This window comes from Peromyscus maniculatus, chromosome 3 (genome assembly GCF_049852395.1).
Source record: "Peromyscus maniculatus bairdii isolate BWxNUB_F1_BW_parent chromosome 3, HU_Pman_BW_mat_3.1, whole genome shotgun sequence".
Classification (NCBI taxonomy): Eukaryota; Metazoa; Chordata; class Mammalia; order Rodentia; family Cricetidae; genus Peromyscus; species Peromyscus maniculatus.
In genome coordinates, this window is record NC_134854.1 from 87,273,255 (window position 1) to 87,290,913 (window position 17,659).

The 17,659-nt window shown below is 39.2% G+C and overlaps 1 protein-coding gene across 2 annotated transcripts in view; it reads left to right on the top strand.

The window, feature by feature from the left end:
- Prdm5 (PR/SET domain 5) overlaps positions 1-17,659 on the top strand; it is a 222,759-nt gene that overhangs the window by 100,006 nt on the left and 105,094 nt on the right. For both annotated transcript variants that reach the window (XM_076566884.1, XM_042273429.2), the window contains exon 3: positions 2,974-3,096. In XM_076566884.1, coding sequence (XP_076422999.1) covers positions 2,974-3,096 — 123 coding nt within the window. The remainder of the gene's footprint in view (positions 1-2,973; positions 3,097-17,659) is intronic.

A 17,659-nucleotide genomic window follows, 5' to 3' on the forward strand; every position in this document is an offset into this window, starting at 1 on the left:
TAAGGTTAAGTCAGCTGGAAAATGTGTCCATCTGGTAAACCAAAAATGAAAGCAAGTTGCTAATACTGGATGTGTTAGTTTCTCTTCCTCCTGCTGTGATAGAATACCCTAACAAAAGTAACTTAATGAGGGAGGGCTTTTGTTTGGATCACAGTTCAGAGAATAGTCCATCATGAACCCACAGTGGTGGGTTTCCCACCTCAGTTAATGTAATCAGTATAATTTTTGACTGGCATGCCCAGAGGCAGTCTCTCAGATAATTATAGATTCTGTCAGGTTGACAGTTAATACTAATCATTACACTGACTGAAAATAGTTAGAGCCAAGGGGTCTGAGACAAAACTAAAATAAAAAACAATGAAAAGCCCTTCTCCTTAAATGTGCTTATATAGTAAGCCTGAGACACTTTTGTTAATGTGTGATATCTTTGCATTGAATTCACATGTCAAGCCCATCTGATCACATGTTATGAAATACTGAGTAATGGATGCAGCACCAAGGGGCCCTGAGCTAAGTCCATGACCAGGGCTCCCCTTCAAGCTCAGATGATGCCATTGACAAACACACATTTTTTTACTCATTGATAGGTTATGTGGATTTCAGCAATAGTTAGGATTTTAAATTTATAGTTTCTTTAAGAAAGAATTTTTTTAAGCTATGTAGTGGGATGACTACTTGTTGTGATTAATTCAGGTATTTGAAATACAAACATTCTTTAACCGTAGTTATGGTGGTACTTGAAGGGAAAAACTTTATGCCAAACATCTACAATTGTTACTGTGTTAAATGAAATTTCTCTTTGAGTGATAGGTAGACAGTGTGCTTTAAATCCAACAGAACAGTATTGTTGGTGATTATTTATTTATTTATTTGTATTCACCATGGGTCAATAAGGCTTGAAGTAGGGAGGCAGAGCAATTTCTCTACAAGTTTGTTATTTTGTTAGAGGTATAACTAATTCTCACAGTTCTATACATAAGTATTCAAGAAACACAAGGCTTTTAGCAGTTAAAGTACTGAAAATTAAATTTCTGTTTTCCAGTGATCATTACAAATCTCATTAGCAGTACTGTAAAAAGATTACTGAAAATTGCTTGGCTTTGGAAAAAATAGCTCTTTGAGAAATGACAGATATCAGACAATAGGAACAGGCTAACTGCTTTCTTTCCCCTGTACAATATATGTTAGAATCTTGAAATTTCACTTTTTTTTTTTGCCATCATTCAACAGATGACTTTTTAACAGATTTTTGTGTGGAAATTATTGCAAATACCCTGCAGTGACTGGCTGGGTGACTTCTTGGTGTGTATGTTTGTAGGTGGCTTGTCGCCTGCCAGTTGATCTGAATTCCCATCACTTTCTCAATTGAGCTTATTGGATCTTCAGCCTTTTCACTGTTCCTTGTGAACATCAAGTTCATTTACAAAACTCAAACCCTTTCTGCTGCCTTTGCTGGCTGCCCTTTTTGGAAATCATTCTCTAGCTCCTTATCCCCTTTAGAGCACTTGAGTTCAAGGTATCTCATCAAAGATGCTGACTTGGCCTTTCCCCCATTACTTCATTTCCTGGAGTCAGCTTTGTTTTTCTTCATAGTGCTCATGTTTACATGAAGTTTCATTCTATGTTTGTTTACTCTGAAGTGCTGTGAGGTCAGAGACTTTGTCTTAGTCTGTCTTGTTTGTGGAAACATTCTTAGTCCTGGGCAGTTTAGGACTCAAAATTAGTTTGTTGGATTAGTGAATATGCAAATGCACCATGAAAAATACATGCCATGTGGATTTGTTGACCTTGAAAGTTTTCTTCCCTCAAGTATGTGAAGGTGCATTTCTAGATTTTACATTTGTGTCTTGTGGGTTGCATGTTTGAAGTGAAAATCATTCATTCTTATACATCCTCTGCTGGATTAAAATATTAATTTTTTGCTTTAGGTGTATGGTTGTTTTGCTTGCATTATGTCTATATATCACTTCTAGCCAGAGGCCAGAAAAGGGTGTCACACCCTCTAAAGCTGGAGTTACAGAGGGTTGCTAGTACCATGTGGGTGCTGAGAATTGGACCTGCATTCTCTGCATGAACAACGAGTCTCTGAAATCTCTCTAGCTCTCCTCTGCTGGATTTCAGTAATATATAAACACAAGTAGAGTTTGCTGCCTGTATGGTATTAAAGTGGGCCAGAGTAATCAATAATGGCAGTTGGAGACAGTAGATTCCAAGTGTCTTTAGTTCAAGAGTGTTCAATGGACTGATTCATTCCTTCCCTCTCCCTCCCACTCCTCCACCATTCCTTCCTTCTTTTCTTTCTTCCTATCTTCCTTCCTACCGTCCTTCTTTCTTTCCTTTCTTCATTCTGTTACTTCTTTCCTTGTTAAAATATTATGTTTGACCAGCAAGATTTATGGCTAGATACTAAGTAAAATAAAATAATTAAAAATGTTGTCCCAAGAAATTCATGAGTAGTTTGTTTAGAAGACAAAATGGAGTTGATTTTGTGTCTCCCCTAGAAAGGCCCATGTCCCATGAGCTGTTACAGCCCCCTGGTTGGATCAGTCAGTCCCCCGTCTTCAGCTAGTTCTCTAAACAGATGGAAAGAGAATTGAAAGAGATTGCCCCAGCTCCACTCCTCTCACCTGGGAGGCAGTGCTGCTCTCTTCGTGGAGGTAAAGACAGCTTGCATTTTGATTATCTCCTGAACAACTGTGATTGTCACACATATATTCAAATCCACCCGCAAAAAGGACATAGGAAACATGATATGTCTCTGAGATTTGAGGACAGTTGTGAGTCATGCAGACCTCTGCCAAATTAAATAGTAGGCTTTCTTTATACATATGTTTAAGTCATGAGTGCTGTTAGTTTAACATTTATTCAATGCTTATCAATAAAAAGATGCATACTTCAGAAAGAATATGTAATATTTTACCCTTGGTAAATTTAGTAAGATTAATCTGGATTTTTCTGTTTGTTTTGTTTTAGGTTCGTGGGAGCAAGGGAGAAGTTCTGTATATTTTGGATGCTACCAACCCGAGACACTCCAACTGGCTTCGCTTTGTTCATGAGGCACCGTCTCAGGAGCGGAAGAACCTGGCTGCCATTCAAGTGAGCTTGCTGGCCTCATATTTGTGCAGTGCACCATAAGAGTAATGAATTAATTTATAACTCTGCTCCGTGTCTTCAGTTCATTTTCCCGTGATCAGCTTCAAATAACAGTACCTAAGTCATAAAAGCCGAGAGACCATCTAGTCAGCATATGTAGGAAAAGACAACTGAACTGTCTGCTGAAACCAGATCACAGTCTTTATGGGAATTCTTGGGGGGAATGAATTACATGGTCTGATACTGTGCTCGGCAGAGATTGCCTTCCAATACTTTTATTTTCTTCAGTGAAATTTTGTTTTGTTTTTTGATTGTTTGGTTTGCTGGTTGCTTTGCTTCATTGTGCTCTGCTATGGATTGTTCTTTGAGAAAGGCCTCATGGAGACAGTTTGCTCATGTGTGTTCTCGCATAGTCACACTGAGGCTCATGGGGATTGTGCGCTTTTGAGATTTTTTTTCCAGATAAACAGATCCAGTGGGATACTTTTAACTATCCTTCTATGCAGACCTATTATAAACATTTGGCTCATGGAATAGTGGACACTGGTAAATCCCAAATCTGCAGAGCTGATGTCTCAGTTTGAATCCAAGGACCTGTAGAGCCAGGAAGGCTGCTTTGAACAAGCTGAAGACATGGTGTTTCTCTTATGGTGAACAAGCAGAGGGGCAGCATTATGTGCTGTTCAGACCTTCAATTAAATGAAGCCCATTCATATTATGGTAGTCAATATTCCTTACTGCAGCCCACTGATGTAAATATTACTCTCATCCAAAACCATGTTTATAAAAGCACACAGCATACAGGTTAACCAGCTATCAATCACTTCATGCCCGAGTAAGCCAACCCATAAAGACAATTTCCACAAGTAGGACCATATCTCGCTGAACTCTGTTTCACTGTACAGTAGTATAAAACATTTGGTTTCTGCACAGACTCTGAATTGAACTTAGCAATTGTCCAGTGGCAATAAAGGCAAAAGGAAAAGAGGTAGGTTTAGAGTGAGCCTATGTATAAAACACCAGTTAGAAAAGCCAAGAGAGTTAGGGGACACCATAGGCTGATGCTAAACCGACTCATCCTGTATAAAGCTCCCTGTCTGACTCTTAACTGCAAAAGCCAAGAAGCCATGGCTGACAGAAACAAGAAGGGAAGGAGACTAACAGGAGCAAACTGTCTGTACTGTTCTAGATTCTTCACCTGTATGTGACATTGACTAATAGAAACTTATAATGTAGAAACTTATTGACTAGTGTACTGATTACACTTAATTCTAAACCAGCTGTAGTGAGGGAAAATCCACAGCATTGTTTAATTCAATGAAAAATATAGTTGTCTGGTATTCAATTTCCTATCCTCAGCTAAGCAAGTTCTCTTTTAATGTAAGGATTAGGAAAACAACATATTTTCCTGTGTGGACACATAGAGCTGACTCTAATAAAAAGCTAAGATATAATAGAAGATAGAATCTTTGATAGGAGAGATTGTCAAACAGCATTTTGGATTACCCTTGACACAAAGATCCAGACACAAATTGAAACGAATTCATTTCTCATTCATGTATAAGCATCAATTTTTTTCAAGTACATTTATACTTTTTCATGTTCCTGATCAAAGTAGTCCCATAGCACTTGTAGCTATGAATTCAGTGGCCATGTTCCATTTGTTCCTTTGTAAATGTTACTGTTGTCACAATTGCTGAGGAATTTATTTTAAGCTACCTATTGCTCCTTACTGTCCTTCAGACATACACAGTAAACACACACACACACACACACATCCTGCTGTTGTTGGAATATCGGGTTTTACATTTTCCAAAATTTTCTTTGCTTGAGAACTTTCTTCCTGTTGGCTGATATTTCTGAGGATCAGTAATTTCCCTCATTTGCTCCAACTTTCAGGGTGTTTGTTCTGAGGTTTGCACTGAGTCTCAGACACCTCCACAATTCTTGTTGAAGAATGTCCTATTTGTCTACATTATTTTAATCTCCGTTCAGTTAATGAAAATGGTTGTGGTTATGTTGATCTCCATCCTTTCTCATTCACATGCTACTCTACTGTGCCTTTTTTGTTGCTGTTGTTGTTTTTGTTTTGTTTTACCACACTGGGGACATCGCACATCTTGTTTTTAGTAATCATGCTTCCCAGGGCACAGTTGTCACGCTCATTTACAACACTCAGTGACCACTTTTCTTCCCCTATGTCAACTGTATTCCTTTCCTTGAGAGAGACTAGGAGCCTGTGGAAGAAAATGGTTGCAGTTGTGGTCCCTTAGGACATAACCGATGGCTTAAGGGGGATGAAGGTAAAGGCAGGATTAGAACATGACAAGAGCTTCTGTGAAATTTCATTCTTGATTTAATTAGGGTCTAAATCTGTTCAGAGGCCACTGGAAGGATCTTGTTGCAGAAGCAATGACACTAGCCTCGTTTCTTATAGTGTTGCTGTGCCCTTTCTTAGTGGGAATGGATGCACCGTTACCTTGGTTTTGTCATGGTATACAATAGGAACCTTATTAGCTCCCTTGAGGTAGCAGCTTTCTCACTTGAACAGTAGCTGTAGTAACAGATTGCTGAGGCTTCAAAATCACGTTTGAGTAAGGGGCAAAGAGCATAATAGTTAGGTCTCATGACTGAAAACAAGGTCAGCCTTCTAATTGGCTAGGCTGCTCTCCTGAGAGTTGCATTCCAGAAACTCTGAGTGGGTAAGACAAGAGCATAATGTTTCCTGCATTACATTATGAATCACTTGCATTCCAAATTGCATCTGAAATTTGGGGTATTCAGGAAATTTTTTATTTGAGCTGTATGCCCTAGGGGTAGAGTAAATGAGAAACATTTGCGGCTGTGTGGCTTGCTTCGTGGAAAACGTCAATACTTGGTCCAATTTTTTTGGACAAGGGATTAAGAATTTCAGGTCTGTTTTGGCAAACGATTGGAACTCCTTAATGGAAGCTCAATTATATGTGTAGTTTTGCGATTTGATTTTTGAAAATTTGCTTTGGAAATGATAATTAAGTATCTGAATTGCTGAAGAAGGATCTAGTGAGCAAATAGTTCTTCCCACGTGTACTCTTTTCAGAATAATCAGTTGAAGTGTGGATTTAGACTTTGGAAACATTTCCAACTTAGATTAGAAAGTTCTAAATATGAAATAAACGTCTATAAGTGATGCAGAAGCACTCGTAAGCATCTGAACAGCGGTGATGCTTCTCAGAGGTAATTTTGTGCCACTAAATGAAAACATTTGTATAGTATTTGATAAAGAACGATAAGTCAGTGTTTTCTAGGCTTATAAAAACTTGTTTGTTTTAACAGAAAACAATTTAGTTAAAATATCTCAGCTAAAATAGTGAATTATCCTGTCTGGAAAAGAAGCTGAATTCTTTGAAATGTCCAAGGTAGTACCTCTCATGCTCCTCAGTACCCCATTTCCAGACTTGTCTTCCCCGGGGCCATTTGCTGTATGCTGTGAATGAAAGAGTGACTTGGGATTTATGAGGATCTTGGCACATAAAGGAAGCCTTTGGGTCTTCATCCATGTCATGAGGAAGGCTGGGCTGTGAAGATGTCCTAAATAATGAGGAGTTAGAACCAGACCTCAAAAAGCAGCACAGAGTCACTCTGCTTCTGACCTCCGCCTGGCCTTCCTGTAGCCACCTGCTTCACCATCCCACAGATTACGGTAGGCTCTCCCTTCTGAGTCGTGCACAACCACAGAGGCAGCATATGCGGTCGGCAGACGGGGGTTTTGGTGGTGAGGACACTGGGATTTAGAACCAGTTTTATTCGTAATTAACCACATGAAAATCACTTGTCTGAAAAATAGTAGTTAACATTTGTATACTGTACAGATCGGTCACAAAAATCAAGATTCTTTGTGAGAAATGTCACTATAAACCAAGACATTTGGCATCAACTTTAACTCAAGGATTGAGAAAGAAAGATTGGAAAATTTGTCCTTTATACATCATTTATAGACCTTACATTTTTCATCCTCGTAGGATAAAAAGGTATTAATAGAAGTTAGTGATGAAGAAAAAGTTGCCTCCACCCCACCAACACACTCAGAAATAGCTTTCTGTGCAAAGAGCATTGCCCATCACATCCTTAGTAACAGGTGGAACAAAATTTATCCTTAGGCAACTTGAAGCTCCTGTTTTTGAAGCTCCTTTTTAAGGAGCATGCATGGCTATGACAGATAGTTTTTGTCAATAGGAAGACTGTTAAGTGCAGCAAATAGCCATTCAAAGTGATAGATAAGACATTATTGGTGGGGCTTTTTTTTTTTCCCGGTGGGGGTAAGTTTTGACAAGAAGACCTTTTGTACCTCTGACCACAGAAGTCATAGCAATTGTTAACTCTATGTCCACCAAAGGCCAGCTCTACTTTACAGCATGTGTGTCTCTCCCAGCAGTAAGAGCATGCATAGTACTAATGGTGGGTTACCAATATGTAGGTTCTGGCAGTCAATTTTTAAGAATATGCATTTTGAGTTGTTTTTGAATGGATTGGTTTATACTGTTCATCTGTGTGCATGTGTAACAGTGTGAGTTACCTATTTGTAACACACTTGCCCCAAATTTAACAGCTTGAAGCAGTAAGCATGTATCCTTTTACATATTTCCTGAGGGTAGAATTCAGGAGCAGCTTAGTTGGGGGCAGGTCTGTGGACTTCCAACCCCTGCACTGTGATGAGTTTACAGTTAAGAAGGCAGCCAGAGAAGTCTTAATTGAAGTCATAGGAGTCTTGTTTAGGGCTGGAGAGCACACTTCCAGGCTCCCTTATATGGCTGTTAGCAGGATGAACATCTATTTTATAGAAGAATGGGATAAAATTAATGGTAAAAGCAACTGCCTGACAGAATCAGAAGTACAGAATACAAAGGAGTTTGGATAATGTTAAGAAACATGGTTGAGCCGGGCGTTGGTGGCGCACGCCTTTAATCCCAGCACTCGGGAGGCAGAGCCAGGCGGATCTCTGTGAGTTCGAGGCCAGCCTGGGCTACCAAGTGAGCTCCAGGAAAGGCGCAAAGCTACACAGAGAAACCCTGTCTCGAAAAACCAAAAAAAAAAAAAGAAAAAAAAAAAAAAAGAAACATGGTTGAAAGTAATAGAAAGAACACCAGCTTTCTTGGTTTGAAGGGGTTGCTTGAGGCTCCTGGCTCTGCCCTGTAGTGGCTGAGCAGGATACTCATCAACCATCTGGTGGTTGCTGAGCACATGCCATGTTCTGGGCCATGTCCAGAGCACTGGAGATGCTATGACAATCTAGCTCCTGCATTCATTGCAGGAAAAAAGACTTTAAAACTCTGCTCCTGCTTGTATGAGTTGGTTGGACTTAACAATCTTGGATTCTTGTACAGATTAAATCCATACAGTAGCATCTTGAAGAAACTAGAGGCTTGTTAAGATGGCAGGTGGTAGGCAGGCATTGCATACTATGATCCCCATGGATGGATGGATAATAGCTATCAGAAGAAGTTGGAGGCAGCTGAGAATCTCTAGGTGATAGCAGAGTAAAATAGTAATAGAACAGGGTAAAAATAACTCAGGGTCCATCCTACAGGGATTGGTGATCTGGGAGCAAGAGGGAGTGACCAGAGCCATACTTAAGACACAGCCTCGAAATTTGGCACTGTACTCTCTCTGAGCAACAGATATTAAGGAAGAAGAAAAGATGGAAGAAGGTGCTGGACAGTGACAGGGAAGACCAGAAAAAAAATGTGATCTTCTTAGCATTTAACTAGAGCTGAGACACCATTAAAAACAAAGAAAGAAAGAAAGAAAGAAAGAAAGAAAGAAAGAAAGAAAGAAAGGAAGGAAGGAAGGAAGGAAGGAAGGAAGGAAGGAAGGAAGGAAGGAAGGAAGGAAGAAAGAAAGAAAGTTAGAAAGGAAGGAAGGAAGGAAGGAAGGAAGGAATAAAGAAAGAAAGAGAAAGAGAAAAGAAAACCTGTTGAGTATGTGACTTGGTGGGTTCAGAACCTCTATGATTGACACTTTTGGCTGGTCAGAGCAAGTGTCATGAGACTGCATGCCAAAACATGGTCAGCAGAATACTGAATACTGCTAGACTGTGTGGAAGATACTGAACCAGAGCTATGTAATATCCAGCAAGGTAGAAACTACAAGGAAGCAGACACAGGTTCCACACTTCACATGCAGCGTTAGGAAGGGCTGCCCGGGGTCAAGGCCACCATTTATAACTGGAATTGTGGAGGAATTTCCAGAGGTTTAACAAACATCTGTGGCATAATCCAGGAATGACTGCCTACTGATTCAAACAGTATTTGTGTTCCAACCTTGCCAAGGACCACACAGAGATCAGAACAGCACCCATTCACATTCAGCTCAGTGGAGGACTGACCAGAGGAGTGGCAGCATCTGTAAACTGATTGGTGAAGAACCACCCAGGACAGGACCAGCATCTGTGACCCAACCTCTGTATTGCAAAGGACAGCTTAGGGGAATGACAGTCATCTAGGAGCCTAGGAAGGATTGACAAGAGAGTTGAGAGTGGAAGCAGCGAGCAGGGAGTATGTGTCCTGTTCTCCAGAGAGTAGTAGAGATTGAGCCCAGTGCTCCTAACATGAATCTAGCAGAGAAAAATGACAACGTAGCCCTACTATAACCTGATCTCTTGAATATTGAAAACATTTCCACTGGAAGAAAAAAAATGATTGAAAACATCGAGCATAGATGCACAATTCCCAATGCTAAAACAAAAGAAGCATGAAAAACCAAGGCAACATGACTCCCTCCAAATTACTAATTTCACAGTAATGATTCAGTGTGAATGAGATACAATCCTAACAAAAAGATCAAAAGAACAATTATAAATATATACAAAGATATCAAAAGAAACAAACTCCCAAGGGCTTAAAAAGATCTATTTTAATCTCTGAAAGGCAACTGTCAATCCAGAGTGCTATACTCAGCAAGGCTATCTGTCATAACGAAGGAGAAAGAAAGACAAGTTAAAGGCATTCATGAAACTAAGCCAGCTCTATAGAAGAAATACTTGGAGAAATCCATAGGACTGAAGAGAAACAACAGTGTCCACAAGGAGACAGTAAAGAATAAAGAACACAAGAACAACAATTAAGCAAATGGGAATAGATAAGTACCAAGCACTGTAAAAATCAACAAGTAGCAGGACTTAAGACATGTCTTGCAATAAGAACCTTGGATGTTAAGAGTCTTAATTCTCCAATATAAAGACAGAAACTAACGTATTATGAAGAACAGGATCCATCTATTTGTTGACTCAACAAACACTAATGTACTAAGTTAGTATGATCTATACCTACAGATAAGTGCAGTCTTCACCCTTCTTCAAGGAAACTTCTCTTAGTAACAGACGGAGACCACAATAGAAAACCACAATGAATCACAATGCAGCCTGAGAGCCCACAATGCAGCCTGAGAGTATATATAATACTTTCATACCTAAGGTCAGGGAAAAATGTGGAAGATGGAGCAGAGAGATTATAAGGGCCAGAGGAGGAAAGAGTTTGCTGTGGGATGGTGTCTCCTAGTAATATCAGAAGCTTCACCCATAAAGTCTCACCAACATGTCCAGCCAGGCAACTGAGGAAGTCTGGGAATGGGAGAGGAGGTCTTCCCCAGGGAGGTGCATACTAGCTGGTTTTCCAGTGTCAAATGATCAGCCTTGAAAACATACAAACAAGTAACATAATGTCACATAAACTACTCCAGGAGTACTAAGTATGTCACCTGTGTGCATACTACATTCATATATATATATATATATATATATATATATATATATATATATATATCAATCTACTATACAACCAGTGGCACCACATCAAAGTTGTTTTGAAAGTAAAACCTCCAACAGACAGAACTGTTGATTCCAATATGCTACTGATGACAGGGATTGCATCCTGAACTAACTCAGAGAGCTCTGATAAAGATAATAAAGTCATAAAGGTTTGCTGGGAAGTAACAGGGTGGTTTCAAATCATATTTAATAAATATAATAATGGAATATTTGTGTTTGAGAATCAGTGAACACTAATCAGAATACTGTTTCTACTGCTGTAAGGTTTAAGAGATATGATAGAAATGAAAGAGGAAGTTTACAAATTCTTAGCTTGCTACAAAGTGTAATGACAAGAGGCATTTGCAGTAGATACATTGAAGCTAAAAAGCTCAATAAGCCCACTTATCAGAGAGGAAATTAAACTAATAGTCAAATGTATGCTTATGTAAGTATGAATGTGTACTGACACTGGAATCCAGGTTCTCCAACTAAGCTTGCTTGCTCATTGTTGTGGGACAACATTCATTTTGCATGAACACACACAAAGGAAGAAATATCTCTGTTGTATTTTTCAAAATTGGAGGTACATTTGATGGTGAATTTTGGATTATTGTTAGTGGTTGTCACTGAGATAGTAAGAAGATATAAATGAAGTAAATTAAATGGATTTCTAACTGAATACAATAATTAGGCATATTTTCTTCTTTGCCAGTGGATGTTGGTTTTCTAGGGAAGTTTTCTATTCAAAGAAAACCATGACTCCAATATATGCATAGCTTCTCATAAAGTAATCCAAGACCAAACAGGAAGGACTGTATTTCATCAGTGAACTACAAAGTATTCAAAGGAATCTTTGTTATTTATGCTACCCAAAGAGTGTTCTGAGGGCTCTGCAGTCTACTGATTCATAAATTTAAGGGACAAGAGTAGTCTTAGAACCCCGATCTGGTCATCTTGATTATCGTTGTCATCAGTTGAAGTCTCACATGACTTAAAAAAGACAGCTTGGGGACAGAGCAGTGGGAAAAGAGGCTCCAATATCGTGGGCTTGGCTATAGATGTTTGTGACATAGGAAGGTACAGAGTCCAGGGAAAGGGCATTTGTTGTAAGATTTGAGCATGGACTTCCCTTTCACTGGGAGCTTTGTAGCTGATGTTCACAGACAGCTAGACAGTGCTGTCTATCGTTTGGTTGATTTATGCCACAACCCTTTGCACTGTCTTATGTTTAATTAATTGGGCATTTGTCTTACTGACATACTTCTGATTCCTCCAGCTGGCTGGAGATGATCATACTATTTAGCATCCTGGCATGCATAAAGATGATAGCAGCAATGAATTCTGGCTTCTTTCCCTGTGGTCAACTGCAGTCCTTGAGATGAGTCTTTACACATTGTTGTATCATTTCCCATTTAGAGGCAAGAACAGAAAGGGAGTGGTCATTTTTCCTGAGGATTATTCCATTTCTTCCCCAGCTGGGTTTTGAGAGCTTTTCCCAACTCCATATAATTCCCATTTCTATAATTTAGAATATAATACAATTTCATAGATCTTACTTTTTCCTTTATGTTTTAAAAATGTGTATTATCAAGCACATTTGTTTATATTGATATCATTGTTCATACTGTGTTTCAGCTCGAGAAAAGACTAATGCCAGGCATATAATATTGACAGAATCATCCTTCAAAATGCTTTGCTCCTTATTATAGGATGAAATTTGTGCTTTTAAAAATTGGTTTAGCTCATCACTAAAACCCATATCATAGCCTCATGATAACATTTCACTCTCAGAAAGTCCATTAGTAAGTGTAACCAAAGCAGACAAGCACAAAGAACTGATTGTCCATAAGTTATGATACTTCAAACTATTATAAAAACTTATCACATTTACCAGATGTTTGCATTGGTGCATCCCAAGATAAAATATATCTCTCTACTGTTATGAACAAAAATCCTGCACTAGATTGGTGAACAAATCTAAAGATACAGTATATGATGTTCACATTACACAACAGAGTTAGAGCCCTGCTGCCCTGTTAGACTGCCGATTTCTCTATGTGTACTGTCTGCCGGTTCCAGAAAGTACATGCTTTACTGTAGCTGGAGAGTTTCTCTCTAGTTCTTACCAAGCCCTGGCAGTCCCACAGCACACTTATAAAATAAACACACAGACTCTTATATTATTTAAACTGTTTGGCCTAATGGCTCAGGCTTCTAGCTATCTAGTTCTTATATCTTAAATTAACCCATTTTTATAAATCTATACCTTGCCAAATGGCTCGTGGCTTACCAATATCTTACATGTTGGTACTCATGGCAGCAGCTGGTAGCTTCTCCTGACTCAGCCTTCTTGTTCCCAGAATTCTCTTCTCTGCTTGTCCCACCTATACTTCCTGCCTGGCTACTGGCCAATCAGCATTTTATTATACAGAGCGATATCCACAGCACTTTACTGTATATATTTGCTAATTTTTTAAATCCCAGAAATAGGAATGTTCATTATGTAAAGCAAGGAGAGAGTTTTCATAGCAAATTTCTTTAGCTCTTTAGTGTTGGACTGAAATCTCGGGCGTGGTGGGGCTGGAGTTGTTGCTTATTTGGTAAACTGAGTGCCTGGCACACTCAAAGTCTTGGCTTCCACTCCCAGCTCTGTATAAATTAGGTGTAGTGGTATGTGCTTGTAATCGTAGAACTTAGGAGCTGGAGGAAGGAGGGCCAGTATTCAAGGTCATCCTCAGTAATATAGCAAATGTGAGGGCAGACTAGACTACCTACATGAAATCCTGTCAGTTATGGCAATTCCTAGGGATGTTGGAAGAGTTGAACTTAGTAGCTAGGTAATCCCAATATATAATATTTGAACTTATTAGATGAGGTAATCTCAAAGCATTTGGTTTCCACCAAGTTGTAGTCTTGTAGTCAATACCCCATCACATTGGGTTTAGTGATAAAGATGACACTGAAAATAAGAACAACCTAATGGGAATGTATATGTGATGGGCACAGTGCTTTCCAGTTTACATGTATCAAGTGCTTTAATTCTAATGCTTTCCCCAAATGGTGGTACTATTCAAGCTCAGGCTTACCAGGTATAGGAATGGAGGGCAGAACCATTGTTGTATGTAATCTGACATGCACTTTTATTATTTAAAATCTTCAGATAGAGAGATCTGAAGAGCAGATAGTCAAGTTTTATCTAGAAGACTTGGTGGAATTCTTGTACATTTTAGAGCAGCGTTTTACATGCTTTAAATGCTTTATTTTCAAAAAGACCTAGGGCACCTACAAGGCACATATTATGTCTCTGAGCTCCACCATGAGTGTTGTGACATTTACAAGTCTACAATACTGAAAGCTGGCCATTTTTCCATCTGTAAGACTTAGAGGAAAACCATAGGTGAGAAGTTGAGAAGTCATTTGAGACTAATGGCACCTATTTGGGAGTTCATCAGTTAAGATGACATTACTATGGAAGGATGAAGTTGTCTGTTTTAATGTTTAAAGCAACACTATAGTTTAAACACAGCTTAGAGCATAGCTCTATTTTTGTGAATGTTGAGAAAGGGGTTACAAATGATACTTGTATATCTTGACCTTGTGCTATCACACATAACATCATATTACAAACATACCTGCTCTCGCTCCTTTCTCCTGGCTTAGAGAATGGTCTCCTCTGCTTTTTGAAACAAGGTTCTCTGCTTCTAGGTGTACATGAAACTTGATGCCCTTGTCTCCATGCATGTCTACCTTCCTCCCCTTCCTCTTGCTATGTCCACATCTTTACCTCCAGTGTACTGTTCTCCCCATGCTTCCCTGACCTCTTCTGCCTTCTGTAGTTGGTGGTTTTTCCTCAGGTCACAGTGGACTGTGTCATGAAGCCACTGGGTGTTTTTCTATCTCTGTTGACTAAATTCCTCAGCAACCTCCAGTGCCATTACCCATCTCTGTCTTCAGACACTCTGTTCTTTTCCTTTACTTCATCCACACTCTCAACCACTCTTTTCTCTTCCATTTTAAAGCTAAGTCACCCACAACTGCTGACTGACTATTGAATGACTTAGAATTTGTTGAGAATGGAAAATTGAGCCACAACCCATTTTTGTAGTTCCTTCTATTTTCCTAAATGACACTACTGCTTTTTATTGTCTTATTAGTTCAAAACATGGATGCATATGGTGGAGTGACTGACCTTGGGACTATGTAGTTCCAAGCACAACTGTATGGTATATGAAAGATTACACTCTAGGCTCAGTGTTTCAACACTTGATCCCAGCTGGAGTCCGGCCCTAAGTGGGGCCTCAGTGGACTCCTTGAGTCCATTCCTACTTCCTGTATTCTCTGTCTCTTGATGGCAGAGGCAATGTGAATAGCTGCCTCACTGTCCTGCCACCATACTTTCCTGCCATGATGGACTGGCTGTGCTACCTGAAACAAGAAGCCAGAATAGACCTTTTACATTGTTCTGACCAGAAATTTGACCACAGCAGTGAGAAATATAACTAATTCAGGAAAAGAGGTGGGAGGAAGGAGAAGCGCATGTTTAGCTGACTCCAAAACAATGTGGAATAGTAAATATATTGGGAATGATAATATATAATTTGAGGTATAATCCCTTCTCTGATGGAGTTTACCACAAGTCAAGGATTCAGATAAATAAATTGAGATTTGTAAGAGAGAGGGTTGAGCAGCTTGGGACCTGTTGTCCAGGCCTCTGGCATATTTCTGTAGCTGAAACACTTCTTTCCTGATGTGATATGGACTAATATTTGATCAGTTATGCAAAGCTAGCTCTATTGGGAAGCTATACAATTTACATTTCAAATATTTTATTTTAACATAAAGATAATTATGCATTTCTTCATCAAATTTTTGATTCACAAACAATTTTTTTTATTCTGAGTATAGCTTCTCACATTAGAATTTACTACTGTATCATAATATAATATAGCAACCAGAAAACCACCTTCTGCTTGAGATGAGCATCCCAGTGTCACTTAGCCAGCTCTGAGGACAGCTCCAGTGACATCCAGGACCCACCTTGTGGAGTTAGTTAAAAGAGCTTCAAATACAGAAATATGTGCGGGGGCAATGCAGTCTGTCCTGGTTTGTGTAGCTACAAAATGGCCCCCTGAGCTTCCTATTCCTGTAGCACCATTTTGCTCTAAAATTTCTTGGTCTTAGACAAATTATGTGCAAGAAAAAGATGAAGTTTTATTTACTTATTTTATTTCCCTCTAGAGCCTTGGTTTGTTTCTTTTTCTTTACAACAATCTCATCTAAGGAGTATCAGAGAAAGATGTCTGTATTTGCTTAGGGGTCTACGACTGATGAGTCTTTGTTCACATGCTTGATTTCTAAGATTGCATCCATTCTTCTGGATAGTGCGAACTGTTCCCTGCTCTGTGGTTGGTCATGGGCCATGATTGTAAAGAACACAGATTTCTTCGTACTTGTTTGAGATTTTATTTTTCTTGTGGCTGCTTAATGTTATCCAAACATGAAATTGGTTGCTCATGTCAATTCTTGCTTTGTTTGTTTGTTTCTTTTTTCTTTTTCTTTTTCTTTTCTTTTTTTTTTTTTTTTTGAGACAAGGTCTCATCCATTGCCCAGGCTGGCCTCTGACTAAAGGTGCTTCTTCCATCCATCATATCCCTATACACACCCGGTGGTGCTGGGATTAGAGGTGTACGTTGTCATAGCTGCTTTTTTTGTCTTTTTGTTTTACAGATAAGGTGTTGTTTTGTAGCCGAGGCTGTTCTTGCATTCCTGATTTTTCCTCCTACCATATGAGCACTAGGGTTATGGTATTACCGTCATGTCTAGAAAAAGCTCTAGCAGTTTACAGTAATGGAGTCTTATTCTTGTTTGTATGAGCATGGCTGCCAGGTTGAACGCTTCACCCACATGGTAGCCAAAGAAAAGGTTTTTACTACCACTGTGTGCTTTCCTGGCAGAGAGAACAGTACTGAGGCTGAGTGAGGACTTTCAAAGCTTTCTCTTGGGTCTGGCTCATGGTGTTACCATTGGAATCCCGTGCATCAGTGGGTGCCATCTGCTCAGGCATGCTTGGAACGCAGAGAGTTCCAGGGCATTCAGTCCTAAGGCAGCTTGCTGTAGTGCACTGGTGAGAAGGGAGTGGGTTGAAATGCTTTGTTGATAGTAGTTACATCTCATTTTTAACATATTTTGTTGTTAAATTAGTGTTGTAGATATACGCCATTAATTTTACTGTAGAATTTTTTCCCTGGTGTTTTTGATCTTGTAAAAATGATGTTTATACACAGCTTGAGACTTATTCAGGGGTTTAGTAAGAAAGGGTTAAGTAAGATGATAGTGGGTATTAAATTCTTACTATTTTGTTTACTTTCATTTTTTGTTTGTTTTCATGCAAATATCTGTTGAGTAACAGTTCAAAAATTTCCCCACTCCAGTGTAAAGTATTAATTTGTCAGCCGATTTTCTTGCGCTTGGGATATGGGTTGGTCATTTCAGGTGGATGGTTTGGATTTTTACAGCTTACTGCCTTGGTAATAGCATAATTGTGCCTTTGCCAAGTGTGTAATCATGGTTTCCCTTATACCATCCACACATGGACAGCAGCTTGCCAACAAGTGAACAAGAACTAGGTATTGTCACAGACAGATGCAGCTGAAGTACTAAGCCCCCATGCCCTCCTCTGGAGTTATGCTTATTTGCACACAGTGGGGATTAATATTTTCTTGTGAAAGAAGGTAGTGTTACTTTTGCTGTTTCCAAATAGCACAAGTGAACCTCCCATGC